The sequence below is a fragment of the Chrysochloris asiatica genome, unplaced genomic scaffold (assembly GCF_000296735.1).
Source record: "Chrysochloris asiatica unplaced genomic scaffold, ChrAsi1.0 scaffold00008, whole genome shotgun sequence".
Lineage (NCBI taxonomy): Eukaryota > Metazoa > Chordata > Mammalia > Afrosoricida > Chrysochloridae > Chrysochloris > Chrysochloris asiatica.
Window position 1 is genome coordinate 17,032,721 of NW_006408526.1, and position 15,088 is coordinate 17,047,808.

At 40.1% G+C, this 15,088-nt stretch overlaps 1 protein-coding gene across 1 annotated transcript in view; it reads left to right on the forward strand.

Annotated features, from left to right (window-relative positions):
• The window catches only part of ACAT1 (acetyl-CoA acetyltransferase 1), a 19,019-nt gene extending 12,061 nt beyond the window's left edge, over positions 1–6,958 (forward strand). Inside the window, exons 9-11 of the mRNA XM_006833799.1 lie at positions 1,787–1,851; positions 6,123–6,280; positions 6,685–6,958. Of these exons, the coding sequence (XP_006833862.1) occupies positions 1,787–1,851; positions 6,123–6,280; positions 6,685–6,805 (344 nt within the window). The 3' untranslated portion in view covers positions 6,806–6,958. The remainder of the gene's footprint in view (positions 1–1,786; positions 1,852–6,122; positions 6,281–6,684) is intronic.
• The last annotated feature ends 8,130 nt before the right edge of the window (positions 6,959–15,088 follow it).

Genomic DNA, 15,088 nt, shown 5'->3' on the forward strand with positions numbered 1-15,088 from the left:
GAGTAAATATTTGTTATCATGATTAATTGCGACTGTCATAATTGTAAAGGTAGAAGTTTTGTAACAAAAACAGGGGAGTGGTTAATCTTACAGTCCAGAAACAGGACCCTAGGACCATAAAGGGAGAAGCCCACAGAAGAATGCGGGACCTTATCCAGAGAAGCAGTGGAGCCAGACACGGAGGCAGAGATGGGGGCATGGAGAGGGGGAGTGGCTGAGGACTCTAGATTCATAGGAAGAGATGGACTAAGAGCTGGTGGCCAGGAGACAGACTTGCAGAATGTGCCCTTTGTTGTTGTTGTTATGTACCGTGGAGTTGGTTCCATCTCATAGTGACGCTGCACAGGGTTTCCGAGGGTGCAGATCTTTACAGGAGCAGAAAGCCTCATCTTTCTCCCGCGGAACAGCTGGTAGTTTCGAACTGCCAACCTTTGAGGTTAGCAGCCTGATTTGTAACCACTTTTAGAGATGTAAATCATATATGCCTGAGTGGTTTTTTTGTTTTTTTTTTTAAAGCTAAAGTGGCTAGAGAGAAATACTGTTAAGTGACGGTACGTGGAGGGGATTATAATCATTGTAATGAAACAAGGTGTATGATGTGTTGAATGTAAAACTGATGATATTCCCTTTTAACTTTCAATCAATCTACAATGAAAACCTTAAAAGAAAACAAACAAGCAAACAGAAAAAGAGTAAGGAGTCCTTTTTGAGCAGTGGGCTAAGCTTTAGGCTGCTTATTAAAAGATCAGCTGTTTAAAACCACCAGTTGCTCTGTAGGAGACAGACAAGACAGTTGAAAACCCTATGGGGGCAGTTCTATCCTACCCTATAGGGTCACTATGAGTTGGAATTGACTCAAGGACATTGGGTTTTTTAGGTTATAAAAGAGTAAACGTAAAAAAAATTCTTCCTGACCTATACGATGAACAGGGGAAAATTAGGTTCATGTTTTATCCCAGAGAGCCAGTAAGGTAGAATAAAATGAATATGGGATTAGGAGTTATATAAAACCTCAGTGCTCTGGCATTTATTAACAATGTGACCTTGGGCAAGTCCTCAATCTCTATGAGCCTATTTGTTAACTATAAAATTGGCCTTGCCTTCTACATAAGGTATTTGAAAGAATCAGTTTAATGGATGTGAGAGTACTTTATGACTTCCACTGTCCTTTTGTTACTTTATAAAATGCTTCATAACTTCATTTTATTCTAAGTTACACCAGGATTGCTTAACCTCAGCACTGTTGACATTTCACACCATATAGTTGTTTGTTGTGGGACTGTCCTGTTCATTGGTACTTCTGCCCATGAGATGCCAGAGGTGCCTCTGCTGTTGTAATAACCCAGAATGTCTCCAGATAGTGCCAGATTCCTCCCATCATGAATGAGTCATTGATGAGATAACGTGGTTGATAGAATTTTATAAAGGGCAGAATCCTAGAAAAGGAACATTTACATACATTATAGAGGTGTGTTGTTAAATGCAGTCAAGTCAGTTCTGACTCATAGTGACCCTGTATAGGGTTTCCGAAGCTTTTTAAAAAAAATCTTGGTGGGAGTAGAAAGCCTCATCTTTTTTCCACAGAGCAGCTGGCAGGCTCGAACTGTGGACCTTGTGGTTAGCAGTCCAGTGCTAATGGCACTATGGTACCCTTATAGAGGTCAAGATGCTTGTATTTAGCGGATAACTTGGCTTTTGTATGTTATATTTTACAGTTGTTAGGTATAGCTCTGAATATCTGTAACAAAAGATTTTAACAACCAATTTTCTTTTTAAATACATGTAGCATTTGCTGATGCTGCTGTAGAACCTATTGATTTTCCAGTTGCACCGGCATATGCAGTACCTAAGGTAAGGACAAAGTGATGGACCCTACTCTATTATACTGACTCTGGTCTGCTTACACCAAGGGCTCAGGTACAAGCATAATAATTTAACTTAAAATCTTCCCTCTTTCCTTAAAAATAAGAACAAAAAGGACAACAAGACAAAAAAGAGCAACCTTGTAGAAAATAAAAACTGCAGGAAACAATTGGTCCAAAGGACTAATGCACCATGTACATGATGCCAGCCTCCATGCCCCTCAGACCAGGAGAACTGGATGGTGCCCAGCTACCATTGCTGGCTACTTTGAAAGGGAGGGATCACACTAGGAGGTCCTGGGTAGAGTGGGAGAAAATTATGGAACAAAATAAAAATCATAAAAAAGACCATGCTTACTGACTAGATAGAGACTGGTAGGGCCCCTGAGACTATAGCCCTTGTTGTTGTTGTTTTGAAGTGCCATCGAGTCGGTTCTGACCCATAGCCACTCTGTGTAGGGTTTCTGAGGAGCAGCTGGTTAGCTTGAACCACTGACCTTGCAGTTCAAACAACTTTGAAGGTCTGGTGCATTATTCCACAGCGCCACACCAGGACTCCCCTTAAACCTGGAGCTGAACTCACCCTGTGGCTCAGCCTTCAGCCAAACAATGAACAGACCCATCAGGTGAACAGTAACACTAGGGAGCTACCTACCCCTTAGAGTAATCAATCATACATGATCACAGGGACACCTCTTGCCCAGAGATGAAGCTCAGAATACAGGAAGGGACAGGAAAGAAGGGCAAATGGAAATTGTAAACACAGGAAGGAAGTGGGCAGAGTGTTGTTACACTGTGGAGAGTGCCATCAATGTCATAAAACAAAACGTGGATGATTTGTTTTATGGAAAACCAGTTCGTTATGTAAACTTCCACCCAAATCACTATTTTGTTGTTTTAAAAAAGAGCAACCCCTAAACAACATCGTCAATGCAACAGGTAAACAATGTAACTGTGACTTATTTGTGTGACCCTATACCTGATGTGGTAACCACAAAGGGGAAGTTAGTGTGGCAACAAGAAAAAAGGGAACAGTGAGGGTCCTGGTGGTCCCAGATCTAGGAAATAGTCACTTTTAGAAGAGGTGTCCATCCTGAAAGGCCACTGGTGGAAGCAAGTTTTAGAGGAAGCAGTAGAACTAGAGACAAGAAAACCTACACACTCCAAATTGTCTGTGTATGATACCAAAGGAGGAACTAAACAAATTTCCAATGGAAATGAGACCACAGAAAGAAGAGAAAGTGCTGGGGTCGTTTACGACCTCAGAGATCTCAGAAGTCCACTGCAAATATTTTCTTCCAGAATATTCCTTTCCTTATCTTGAGAGGGAACTTCTGAGAGCAGCACCCAGAAAAAAAAGAATTGAATTAGTGAGGAAAGAGGATAGAGAAGGATCACAAAGAATAGGGAGTAGAGGTCTGTCTGATCTGACATCTCAGTTACAGAAATACACAGCTTCTGTAAAGGAATGCATCATATTGGTAGGAAAGAATATTAAATTCTGTATTAAGAAGCTATGAGTTTCTGGGGGCACAATTAGTGCACTTCACTGCTAACTGAAAGGTTGGAAACTTAAGTCAACTTAGCAACACCTCAAAAGAAATGCCTGATGGTACTTCCGAAAAATCAGCCACTGAAAACCGTAAGGAGCACAGTTCTACTCTCATACATACATATTCAAAATACACACATACATAGAAAACTCCATGGCAACCTCTGCTCTTGGATCAGAGGAAGCTTTTTAACTCTGCATCTTGGAAAGCTCTCTTAGCTCATTGGTGAAGGAGAAAAGGGAAAAGAGAGAGGAAGAATTTAATTTTAAATGTTCACAACAAAATTTCTGAAGGTAACAATGTCTTATAAAGGTATTAACATGGAATAACTACTAGAACAAAATGTATTCCTGAATAGCTGAATAACTACCCAAAGAAACAAATCATATACTAAGAAAAAGCAAGCCTCCTACCATTGAGTAAGTTCTGACTCATGGCAACCCTGCATGTTGCGAAGTGTAACTGCTCCGTCAAGTTTTCTTGGCTCTAATCTGTACAGAAGCAGATTGCCAGACCTTGGTTCCAACTACTAACATTTACATTACCAGCTGATCATAAACCACTTGCATGACCCAGGACCACATCAAATCAGTGAAAACACAGAAGCTGTGATGACTATTTGTACCCCAAATAATCCCACAGCCACTCTTATAAGCTACAGGAGATACACCCAAATAGAAAAATCCCGAGATACCTCGTTCATTAGGCAAATAAGAATTTAGAACTAAACAGTCAGTAAAGTAGATCCCTACTGCTCACCTATCAACTGTCTCTTTGTCCACCATTTCACATTTATGACAACTTTCAAAATGTTTTCAGGCAGTGCCTCTGATGGTGTAGGCTCTGCAGGTCTGAGTGCCCTCCATGGGTTACCTTAAATGATATAGTGGAAGCCCCAGTAATGACTGGGTCGCATGAGGGATAGTGGGGGATACTTTTTCTTGTTTGTCTTAAACATCTTAGTCCAGTCAAGGAGATGTGGGGCAGTGGTGGGACAATGTGAGGTCATGGTAGGCAGTGGGAAGCCAGGTGAGGGTCAGAAGTTGCAGGAGTTGCCAAGAGAGAAGGGGACTGTGTGGGACTTTGGTCCCAGAGTAGATGGAGACTAAGTGTAGTTCCCACCAGTTGGGCAACAGACAACATCTGACTACCCTCACCCCACAGGCTTTCACATGGATAGAAGGAAGGCATGGTGGGGAAAGGTGCAAGGCCCACTGTTCTATGCACAGGCCAAGATGCCCTAAGGGTGCCTGACAAGTGGTGAGCAACAGGTTGCTGGACTCTCTCATAACACAGATTTTACTAACGATGTTCTCTTTGGAACCTAACCATGTCAGTAAGTGTGGTGTGGGTGTACATGATTTTCTTGAATATTCCATGGGTATTTGAAAATGTGTATTCTCTAGTTTAGGGTACATAATTAGATATATGGAGTACTATGTTTGGAAGGGTAGAGGGTCAGAAAAAAAGAGGAGACCCCCAGTGAAATGGATTGGCAAAGCGGCAGCATCGATGGGCTCAAGCGTGGCAACGATAGTGTGATTGGCCCAGGATCAGGCAGTGTTTTGTTCTGCTGTGCATAAATAAGGTCGCTATGAGTCGGTACCGAGTCAATGGCACCTAACAACAACATAGGATAAGCACTGGACTGCTAACCACAAGGTTGGTGGTTCAAACCTACCAGCTGCTCCTTGGAAATCCCCTCTAGGGTCGCTATGAGTCGGAACCGACTTCATAGCACTTAACAGTAGCAATAAAAACAATTTGATATATATCCACTCCTTACTTAACAACATGGGTAGGTACCATAGACTAGTTATGTGAAAATCAGTGTTCGGCAAAAATGGGGTATAACCATAAATCACAAATGGAGGATGACTGTGTATAGTGACGGAACTGCCAAATTACATCATTACGTAACTGCCAAACCACGGAGAGTCATGATCCAGCCAAACTGACACCTAATTTTACCCATCACAGCCAGTATTAACTTTTCACTTTCTACCTCAGCTTTGTTCCTGCCAGATGTCAGATATTGTTGACATGCAAAATAGCGCAATTGTAAAGGTAGACGTTTTGCTAACAAAAATGGGAGAGTAGTTAATCTTACAGTCCAGAAACAGAGGACCCTAGGATCATCAAAGGAGAAGAACACAAGCAGAATGCAGGACCTTATCCAGAGAAGCAGCAACACCAGAGATGGAGGCAGAGATGGAAACATGGAGAGAGAGAGCAGCTGAGGATTCCAAATAAATGGAATTAGAGGGACTGAGAGCTGGCAGCCTGGAGACAGGCTTGCAGAATGTGCCCTTTGGTGCTTTGGATTATTATATATGCCTGAGTGCTTTAAAAAAATAAAATGAACTAAAGTGAATGGAGAGAAATACTGTTAACTGATGGTACATGGAGGGGGTCATAATCATTGTAATGAAACAATCACAGGTATAGGATTTCGTTGAATGTAAAGCTGATCTGCCCTGTAAACTTTCACTCAATTCACAATAAAAACGTCAAAAAAATTTGACACAGTATGTTTTCCACTATTGACTAAAATGAAAAATGTCAGATAACGAGAGTTAATAAGTAATCAATGTTCTTGTAAATGTTTTGCCAAAGGGAAATACAAACCAAAATTGTAGAGTTCCAAGAAAGTAATGAAAGTACTTCCTAAGGTTTGATTGTTAATTGTCCTTTTACAAATTTTTAGGTTCTTAAATATGCAGGATTGAAAAAAGAAGATATTTCAATGTGGGAAGTAAATGAAGCCTTCAGTGTGGTTGTACTAGCAAACATTAAAATGCTAGAGATTGATCATCAAAAAGTAAATATCAATGGAGGAGCTGTTTCTCTAGGGCATCCAATTGGGTAGGTTAAATCATATGGAATAATTTATCAGCTAATACTTGACTGCATATAGATTAACGTGATAATTCCTGTTATTCATGTTTAAGAAATTTTCCTTCCCACCCGTTTTTTGTAAGACAAACACCATTGTTGTTAGGAACCAACACTGAACATAGAGATGTCACATATGTTCCTTGAAGCGTAATATTATGTTACACTGAAGGAGAAATAGAACTTACAGACTAAAGTGTGTTGTCAGGCTTCTAAAACAGCTGTAACTCTTCTTGAAAAAAATGTCTTAAGTGTAGGAAAAGTAGCTAATCCACCATGGCTAGAAAGCTTTTGGAGTTCATTTGGAGTATAAATTTTGGTTAGCCACAAATTCTGTTCTTTATTAAAGAATCAAACTGTTTTCTTAATCCTAGGATGTCTGGAGCCCGAATTGTCATTCATATGGTTCATACCTTGAAGCAAGGAGAATACGGTCTTGCCAGTATTTGCAATGGAGGAGGTGGTGCTTCTGCCCTGCTGATTCAGAAGTTGTAGACAAAAGAAGACCACCTTTATGTGATCAGAAAGGCCTGCTACCATGAATTTGAAAACCCAGGACCAGCTTATACTCAAAATAATCAGTTTCATTTTTTATTGTTTTATATTTTAACTCATTTTTTATCAGATAAAAAGATCAAATTCTAAAACCTTTTTGAATCACAAATAAATGTTTTTCTTCTGTATTTGCTTTTTGGTTATCTGTAAAGCTTGACACACTTGTATTATGAATCTATGTTATTTGAAATACCAATGACTTGAGAGTACAAATCGATTTCTATTTTTAAGGAAGGCTTGGAAATGTTAAGTGAAAGTTACCTATGGCTAATTTACATCTAGTAGACTCTTCAAGACTCCTGCTGTGTGCTGTAGGATCAGCACTGGACTTCAAACCACAAGGTCAGCAGTTCAAATCAGCTGCTCCCTGGAAACCCTGTATAGGGTCGCTATGCGTTAGAACCCACTCGACAGCACTTAACAACAGCAACAAGACTTTTTTTTTTTTTTCCTTTATCAAAAATGTTGTTTTTTATTTGTTTGTTTCTTGTTTTTAATCATCCTCTGGTTGAGTTCTGATTATCAAGCCAGCAAGGCTAGGTCAAATGAGTACTATCTGCATCTCCCCTCACTTCATATCACCTGGATGCTTCACTCTCAGCTCTAGCCCTTTACAGGAGCAGAAACCCATAGAACTGCTAGTAATTTTGAACTGCTGACCTTGGGGTTAATAACCCGACTCATAACCACTATGCTACTAGAGCTCCTAACTTCCAAACTGCTGTCAATTGTGGTCCAGTCAAGTGGACACATATATATATATTTTTTTTAATTAAATGTTTTTATTTTGCATTGAGTGAAAGTTTACAGGGCACATCATCAGCTTCACATTCAACCATTCATATAGCTTGTTTCATTACATTGATTATTATCCCCGCTATATATCATCAGTTTACAGTGTTTCTCTCTATCCTCTTTAGCTTTTTTTTTTTTTTTGGATGGGGGGGGACTTGGCTTATTGGAATTTACAGTCTCGGCTTTTAGGGGAGGTTTTTACATTTGTCTGTGGATATCCAGGGCTCACGTATGAGATTACTAACAAGCATTACTGAATAATCAGATGAGGGACAGTTTGTTATGTCTACTAGGTAGCTAGAGTCTGATCCTCAGAGCCTATGGTTTGGACGGTCAACAACGCTTGGGCCCACAGGGGCTTGGCCTCCTGACCGGGTCTGTGCTGTCTGCATCTGAGTCCTCCTTTTTTATTGATTGTTTAAGGGACGCTGCCTGTCTTAGGTGGTCAGTGCGAATTCTTCAGTCTTACCAGTCATTGAGACTCATTGCAGCATGGCAATGTCTCTGTCCCAAGTAGCCGAGGTTCCACGTGATCCTTACCCGTCTCTGGCCACACGTCCAGCATAAACAGCCGCCATCCGAGGAAGGCAGGGAGGGAGGAGATCAGCTGGGGACCCCATGCGCCCGACGTTGCCGGCCCACCACCTGCTCTAAGGTGACCAAGCAGGATCACTATGCTGAGGTTCAATCCAGTTCCTAGGGGATCTTATTATCTAGCATGGGTAGCAAATGGGTAGCCACGCAGTGTTCACTTTGAGAATTACTTATATCATAAAATTGAGCGTGTAGCTGATGAATATCCCCAGACAAGTGTATATTGTTCCACAACCTCCTACAATGCTGTTGGATTAAGTTCCAATTAATTTCTGGGTTACTGAAAGATAACACAAATCTACTTATACCTTGGGTAACCTTAGCTGGGAGTGTAGTCTGGATATATTGGGTCTTATTTCCCTTGAGTGGTCTTCCTTTCTCTAAAGCATTTAGCCTGTTTTGTGAGCCTTTGTCTATTTACTCTCAGATCATTTGAGCGAGACTAATGTCCCTAGACATTTGATTTACATGATGGGCAGGGCAAAAAAAGGTAACAATTTCTGTTTGCGCAGTGATTCTTGACCTGAGAGCAAAGGCACATGGCACGTTTGAGGGCTAGGCACTGCAATGCTTTGCCTAGCTTCTGAAAACTTTAACAGGGGATAAAGCCTATGATGGTTGATGGACGATTGCAAAATCAGTAACATCTATTAACTCCCCATTCCCCACGCCCGACTAGCAAAACAGCAGAATGTTTCTGGGGTTTATCCAGTTCCCCAAGGATTAAACAGTTCTTAAAGTAGCAACAAGACTTTTTAAAGGGGAGCTGGATACTCTGGGCAAACTAGCCACACTTCATTATGAGTCAAGGAACCAGACAATGGTGTATGCGGTGGTACTAGAAACCACCTCAGCTTTTCAGTGTTTGGGAGTTTGCTCTCTGAATTGCTATAGAAGCAAAGAGTAACAAAGAAGGTGGAAACTGATCAAACAAAGGATTTATATAGGAGGGGAGACGGCCCTTCTAGCTTGCTGCAATGTCCATTCTTAACAGAGGATAGGCTATGGCAGAATTATCTTGAATTGCATTTTATTACCAAAAATTATAGGCATAGTAGGCAAGTGCTTCACACCCCAACCTCAGCTGCAGCTCTGAGAAGGGGAAGCTCACACTCAAGTTTACATTGACATTAATGCAGAGGGCAGTAAAGGGTACTGTGCCTATAATCTATCACATTAATGCAGAGGGCAGTAAAGGGTACTGTGCCTATAATCTATCACATTAATGGGGAGGGCAGTAAAGGTTATTGAGGGTCATTATCTTCCAAGGAACAACAGCAACAAAAAAGTAATGGAAAAAGGAACCATAGTTTTTAAGAGTCACATAAAGGGTCTTTTCAGAAACATCAATATAGTAATAATAGCAAAGTTGGTTTTAAAAAAAAAAATTATGACTTGAGTGAAGGTTTGTAGAGGACATCATCAGTCCTACATTCAACAAATCATACACTATGTCATTACAATGATTGCAATCCCTTCCATGTACCATCAGTTAATGCTGGTGGTGGTGCTTGTGGGCCATCTGGTCGGTTCTAAGTCAGCTACTCTCCTTGATCTTTATGTCAGTCCACTGAAGGTACCTAAATACCATTCTTTTGAATTATTTCTCAGATAGCTCCATTACCTTTTCTTCCTCAGAAATGTTTTCTAACTTTGCATCTTGCTCATTTGTTTGAGGCACTTTCATTTCTTTGTTGTTCTTCTGTTGTCTCTGAGACATTGTGGTGTGCTGTATTTGTATTTAATTGACGGTAGTATGTTGGTGTGTTCTTGGGCTCTCACCAACTGTCTCTCCTGATGGGTGTATGTGATTAGAGACTGGAAATACGAGTACCATTTTCTGTTCACTGTGCCTGCAGCTCAGATTAGGGTGGGTTTGGCTGCTGTTGGCTAATGTCTATTGTTGACCAGCTGTATTGGATCTTGTCCAGTGAGTGGAGCCGCAGAGGGCACAGTTGTGTGGCTAAGCTGTATGGGCAAGGTTGCTGTCTCCCATTGGGTGGGGCAAGAGGAGAAAGCACACAGGAAAACAAAACAACAAACAACAGGGAAAACAATGTAATAAAGGAGAAACAATAAAAAAGGGCAGCAGCAAGAAAAAAATAGAGAAAAGAGTGACAGGAAAATAGAACTGTACAGCAGAAAGATTAGAAAATAAAAAGAAGAGAAAAAACACTTAAACATGGAAGATGAAAAAAGAAAGACTATATAGAGTTGTTAAGCACTGTCAAGTTGGTTCCAACTTATAGTAACCCTGTATAGGGTTTCCGAGGAGCTGTTGGTGAGTTTGAATCAGTTTGAATCACTGACCTTTCACTTTAAGTTCAAGATGCACGTGCTGCGTCCAGCCAGCAGTTAGTTCACAGCCAGCCTTCTTGCACTACCCTTACTCAGCTTCTTCTCCCAGTAGGTATTCATTCCACTGCTATCTAAGGTGAAGCTCAGGATTCAGGATTACCTTCTCTGTTTCATTTGTTCTCCTGCAAGGTCTGTTTGAAATGCAAGGTTGGCAGTTCAGACTCAGCAGCAGCGCCTCAGGAACCCCATCCTGGGTTGCTAGGAGTCAGAACCGACTACTAGACAGCACCTAACAACAACTATCTTTGTCTAGGAGGGTCTGTATAGCATGTCTGTTTGTTTGCTATCTTGCCAGAAGTCTTCTAATAGCAAACTTTTATTTAAATTTTTTTTTGTGACTTGAGTGAAGATTTACAGAGCATATAATCAGTTTCACATTCAACAAATCATATACTTTGCTTCATTACAATGATTGCAGTCCCCTCCTTGTACCAACCATTAACAGTATTTACCTTTTTTCACTTTATTACATTCCTCAGTGTCTCCCACTACCTTCATCTTTCTTCTGCTAGCCTACCCTTGTTGTTTATTGCCTTCCCTGTTAGCCATGTTAGCGTGCCTACTCTCTAGCCCGTGAATAATTTTCCTTCCCTCGCTGTAATCATAATGGATTGTTTCTTTGATCAAGAAAATCTTTTCTTATGACATTTGTCTCATACAATATTTGTCCTTTTGTGATTAATTTCACTCAGCATGTCTTCCAAGTTCATCCATGTTGTGAGGTATTTGGCAGCTTTATAAGTATTCTTATGCATTGCATACTATTTCATTGTGTGTATGTACCAAAGTTTGTTTAACCATTCTTCTTTTGATGGGCAATTAGCTGTCTCCATCTTTTTAATGTGTCTCTTGTAGACAGCATATTGAAGGATCCTGTTTTCTATTCCATTCTGCTCTGTCTCTTCATTGGTACATTTAATTCTTTTACATTCAGTGTAATTATCAATAGGTATGAATTGATTGTTGACATTTTTCTATGTGTTTTTTGTGTTGCTGCTGGATTCTTTGTTCCCCATAATTTTCTGTTGCGTTAATTTTAGTTTTGTGGGTTTTCTTTTTCATTTTCTGTTGTGTTAATGTTTACTAAATATTCCCTGATATATATATATATATTTTTTGACGTGCAAGTGTATTATTTTTCTTTGAGGTTGCCCTGTAATTTGTGAAAATTTTCCATGTTTTATCTTGAAGTCTACTTGACTTTGTTGAAATCTGAAAGTTCTATATTTACACTATTCTCTCTTTTTGCTTTGTATTTAACTTCATTAAACATTGGTTCTGTATTTCAGTCTTGCAGATTTGTTTTGCTTTAAATACTTTTATATCTGGATTGAGTTCTGGTGGTGTTGTCATGTAAGGAAATCTCAGGTTTTCTCTGCTGTTGTTGGTTCTCAGTCCAAAGAACACCCTTTAGCATTTTTGTAAAGTTGGTCTAGTCATTACAAATTCCTTTAATTTCTGTTTATCAGGAAATGTCTGAATTTTGCTGACATATTTGAGGGACAGCTTTGCTGGGTATATTCTTCTTGGTTGGCAGTTTTTTTTTTCTGATAGCAAACTTTTGAGGCTCATTATATCCTAAACATTTGTCCTAAGGACTTTGTGTTAATTCATTTAATCCTCTCAAAAACTCATGAGACAGACATCATACTATCTCTACTTTATAGATAAAGCAATTGAGGCATGAAAGGTTAACTAACTTACAAGGTCAAACACATGGGAAAGTGGCTGAGCCTTGAGTTCAAGTCCAAATAGGTTAGCTCTAGAGCTTACATTCTTAACTATTCTTTACTTCAATACCTTAACGTACTCAGTATATGTTCTCACTAACTTAGAAGAAACAGGTGCTGGCTAAAATACAGGGGAAAAAAGGAAACTCAAATTATATTAGAAAGCTTCAATATATTGTTGTTGTTAAGTGCCGTCGAGTCGGTTCCGACCCATAGCGACCCTGTACAGGGTTTCCGAGGGTGTAAATCTTTACGGGAGTAGAAAGCCTCATCTTTCTCCCGCAGAGCGACTGGTAGTTTCGACCCGCTGACCTTAAGGTTCACAGCCCGATTCGTAACCACTATGCTACCAGAGCTCCTTAGAAGAATTAATGCATCCAAAAGTAAGTGATCTGGAGAACATACGGGTAGTTTCCAACTTGAGTCCTGGTGTGGCGCTGTAGGCTCAGCACAGACTGCTAGCCACAAGGTATGTGATTCAAACCCATCAGCTGCTCATTCAAAACTCTATACAGGGTCACTATGAGTCAGAACTGACTCAACAGCTCTAAACCACAAAGTCTCTGACTTTTACAGGGTTCTGATTACTTTGTAGTAAGTTCTGCGGTAAGTCAAACATGTGTGTGTGTTTACGTTTTCATTATCGCATTTTTTTAGTATCTGTATACAAAATCTGATCTTTGTCAGAGTCAGTGTTGTAACAATGAACTTGTGGTCAATGGCTGTTTGTTGTATGCATTAAGTTAAACATTGCCCAACTTTCTGTATGGCTCCCTACACTAACACCAACACAGATTTCATTGCAGACTAGGCTGTAGCCTGTTGCTATCCTTCAGTGTTTTGATCAGTAAATCATTAACAGTGAATATCTGAAAGTAAACATCTGAGTGATAACTTCAGTACATTACTCACTGTAACATCGCATGTAGTACATATCACTACTGACAATATGTTCAGTATAGTCTGTTGTAACTTGAATGTGTCGTAACTGGGGATTGCCTGAGTTTGAAAAGCTCTCTGACACTGACTGGTCTGAGAGAGAGAGGAAGGGACACAAGATATATATGATGTTTCTTAAAAAGAAATAAACAAATGGCTTATCAGTAGAATCCAAGATAGGTAATAATTTTTTTAAGTACTAAGTGCACAAAATGAAAGGGCTTATTTTATCAATAGTATTATTAAAATATTATGAACCCATTAAGGCATCCTGGAGAATACATTAAAATTCTCTAAACATCTAGAACAATATAGGTAGACTCAGCCTATTACAATAAGTGTCAGAAGATAAATGACTAACATTTTAAATGGAATAGTTATAAAAATGCTAGAAAGTATACCTCAAGCATGCTTAGAAAATAGAGTACTCTTGTTTCCTCCACAAATGACAAGAGTTTTAGTTTAGCCCATGGAAGGAATCAAAAGTTTAAATCCAGGAATGTGGACATTTTGATTTTTTTAAATCACTAAAGATTGGTCAGAAGGATAAACACTAGATTGTGAACCAGAAGGTTGGTAGTGTGAGCCCACCAGCCATTCCATGAGAAAAAGATAAGGCTTTCTACTCCCACAACGATTTCCAGCTTTGAAAGAAAAGTCAGCCCATCAGGGAAAACCTTCTAAGACAGAAACTCAAAGGGAACCTGCGAGCAGTCTAGTGTGCTCACTGGTGACCACTTGGGTCTACCTTAGGAGTAGAAGTGGGGGGAGGCAGCAATAAAAACATGGGCTGAGTTTGGCCATGTTCCATTGACACCTGTGACCTTGAGATGAGAGAGAAGAGGAAGGCCTGACTGGCCTGAAGTTTAGAAAGATATGTGAACTCCCAAGCCCATGGGCACTCACCTAGCCACTGGGTGCTAGAGCTGAAAGTGAAGTGACCAACTGGTCTGAAGTGCAGGGAAGCCTGTGAGAACTTCCAAACTTGCAGCTAGTAACCATTTGACCTAGCTTGGATGGTTAGCTGATCAGAACTTGACCAGATTAAGATGAAGATGCTTGGTACTGTGAGCAAGTGTAAATTGCTACAATTTGATGAACTGGATCTTTGCTTATGGATGCAGTTACTCAAAATTTCAACTTGAATGAAAGTATTCTTCATATCAAGGAACAAACTTGTTTCCTCAGTGCATTTGGTTGAGAAGGATGGGCAATCTAGACATTGGCTATCAAAAATGGGGGGCTATAAAAGCACAAAATGGCTGGCTTACAAGTTGTCATGAGTGTATTTAATTTTAGAATGAGGGGGGTAAGGTAGAGTCCTCAATGAATAGTTTTCCTCTTTTCCAGATGGTTCTGGTGAAAGGGGGTGGGGGATGATGCTGATAGGATTTTGTGGTTCAATTGTGAGTAACTGTTAGCAGGATTAATTGTGGTCAAAGCTGTAATTGTAAAAAATGTGTAATTGAAATGGGGAATAGTTAATGTTTCATTTGAAGAACAGATGATCCCAGGACCATCAAAAAGGAAGAGCCTGAGTGGAGTGTGAGATCCTACCTAGAAAAGCGGTGACAGCAGAGATGGTGGCGGGGGGGATGACCTGGAGAGAGAGAGCAGCTGCAGGCTGTAGGCCCAGGGACTGAGTAAGGCTGTGTGCCTGCACGTAGGAGGCTCACTTGCAGAATATGCCCTTACGACACTTAATTAAGGATATATATTTTTTTATATGCATATATCAAATATTTTTGCTTGTTCATTTGTGAAATATAAGATGTAAAAGGGAAATCACAGGGAGGAAGTAGGATAA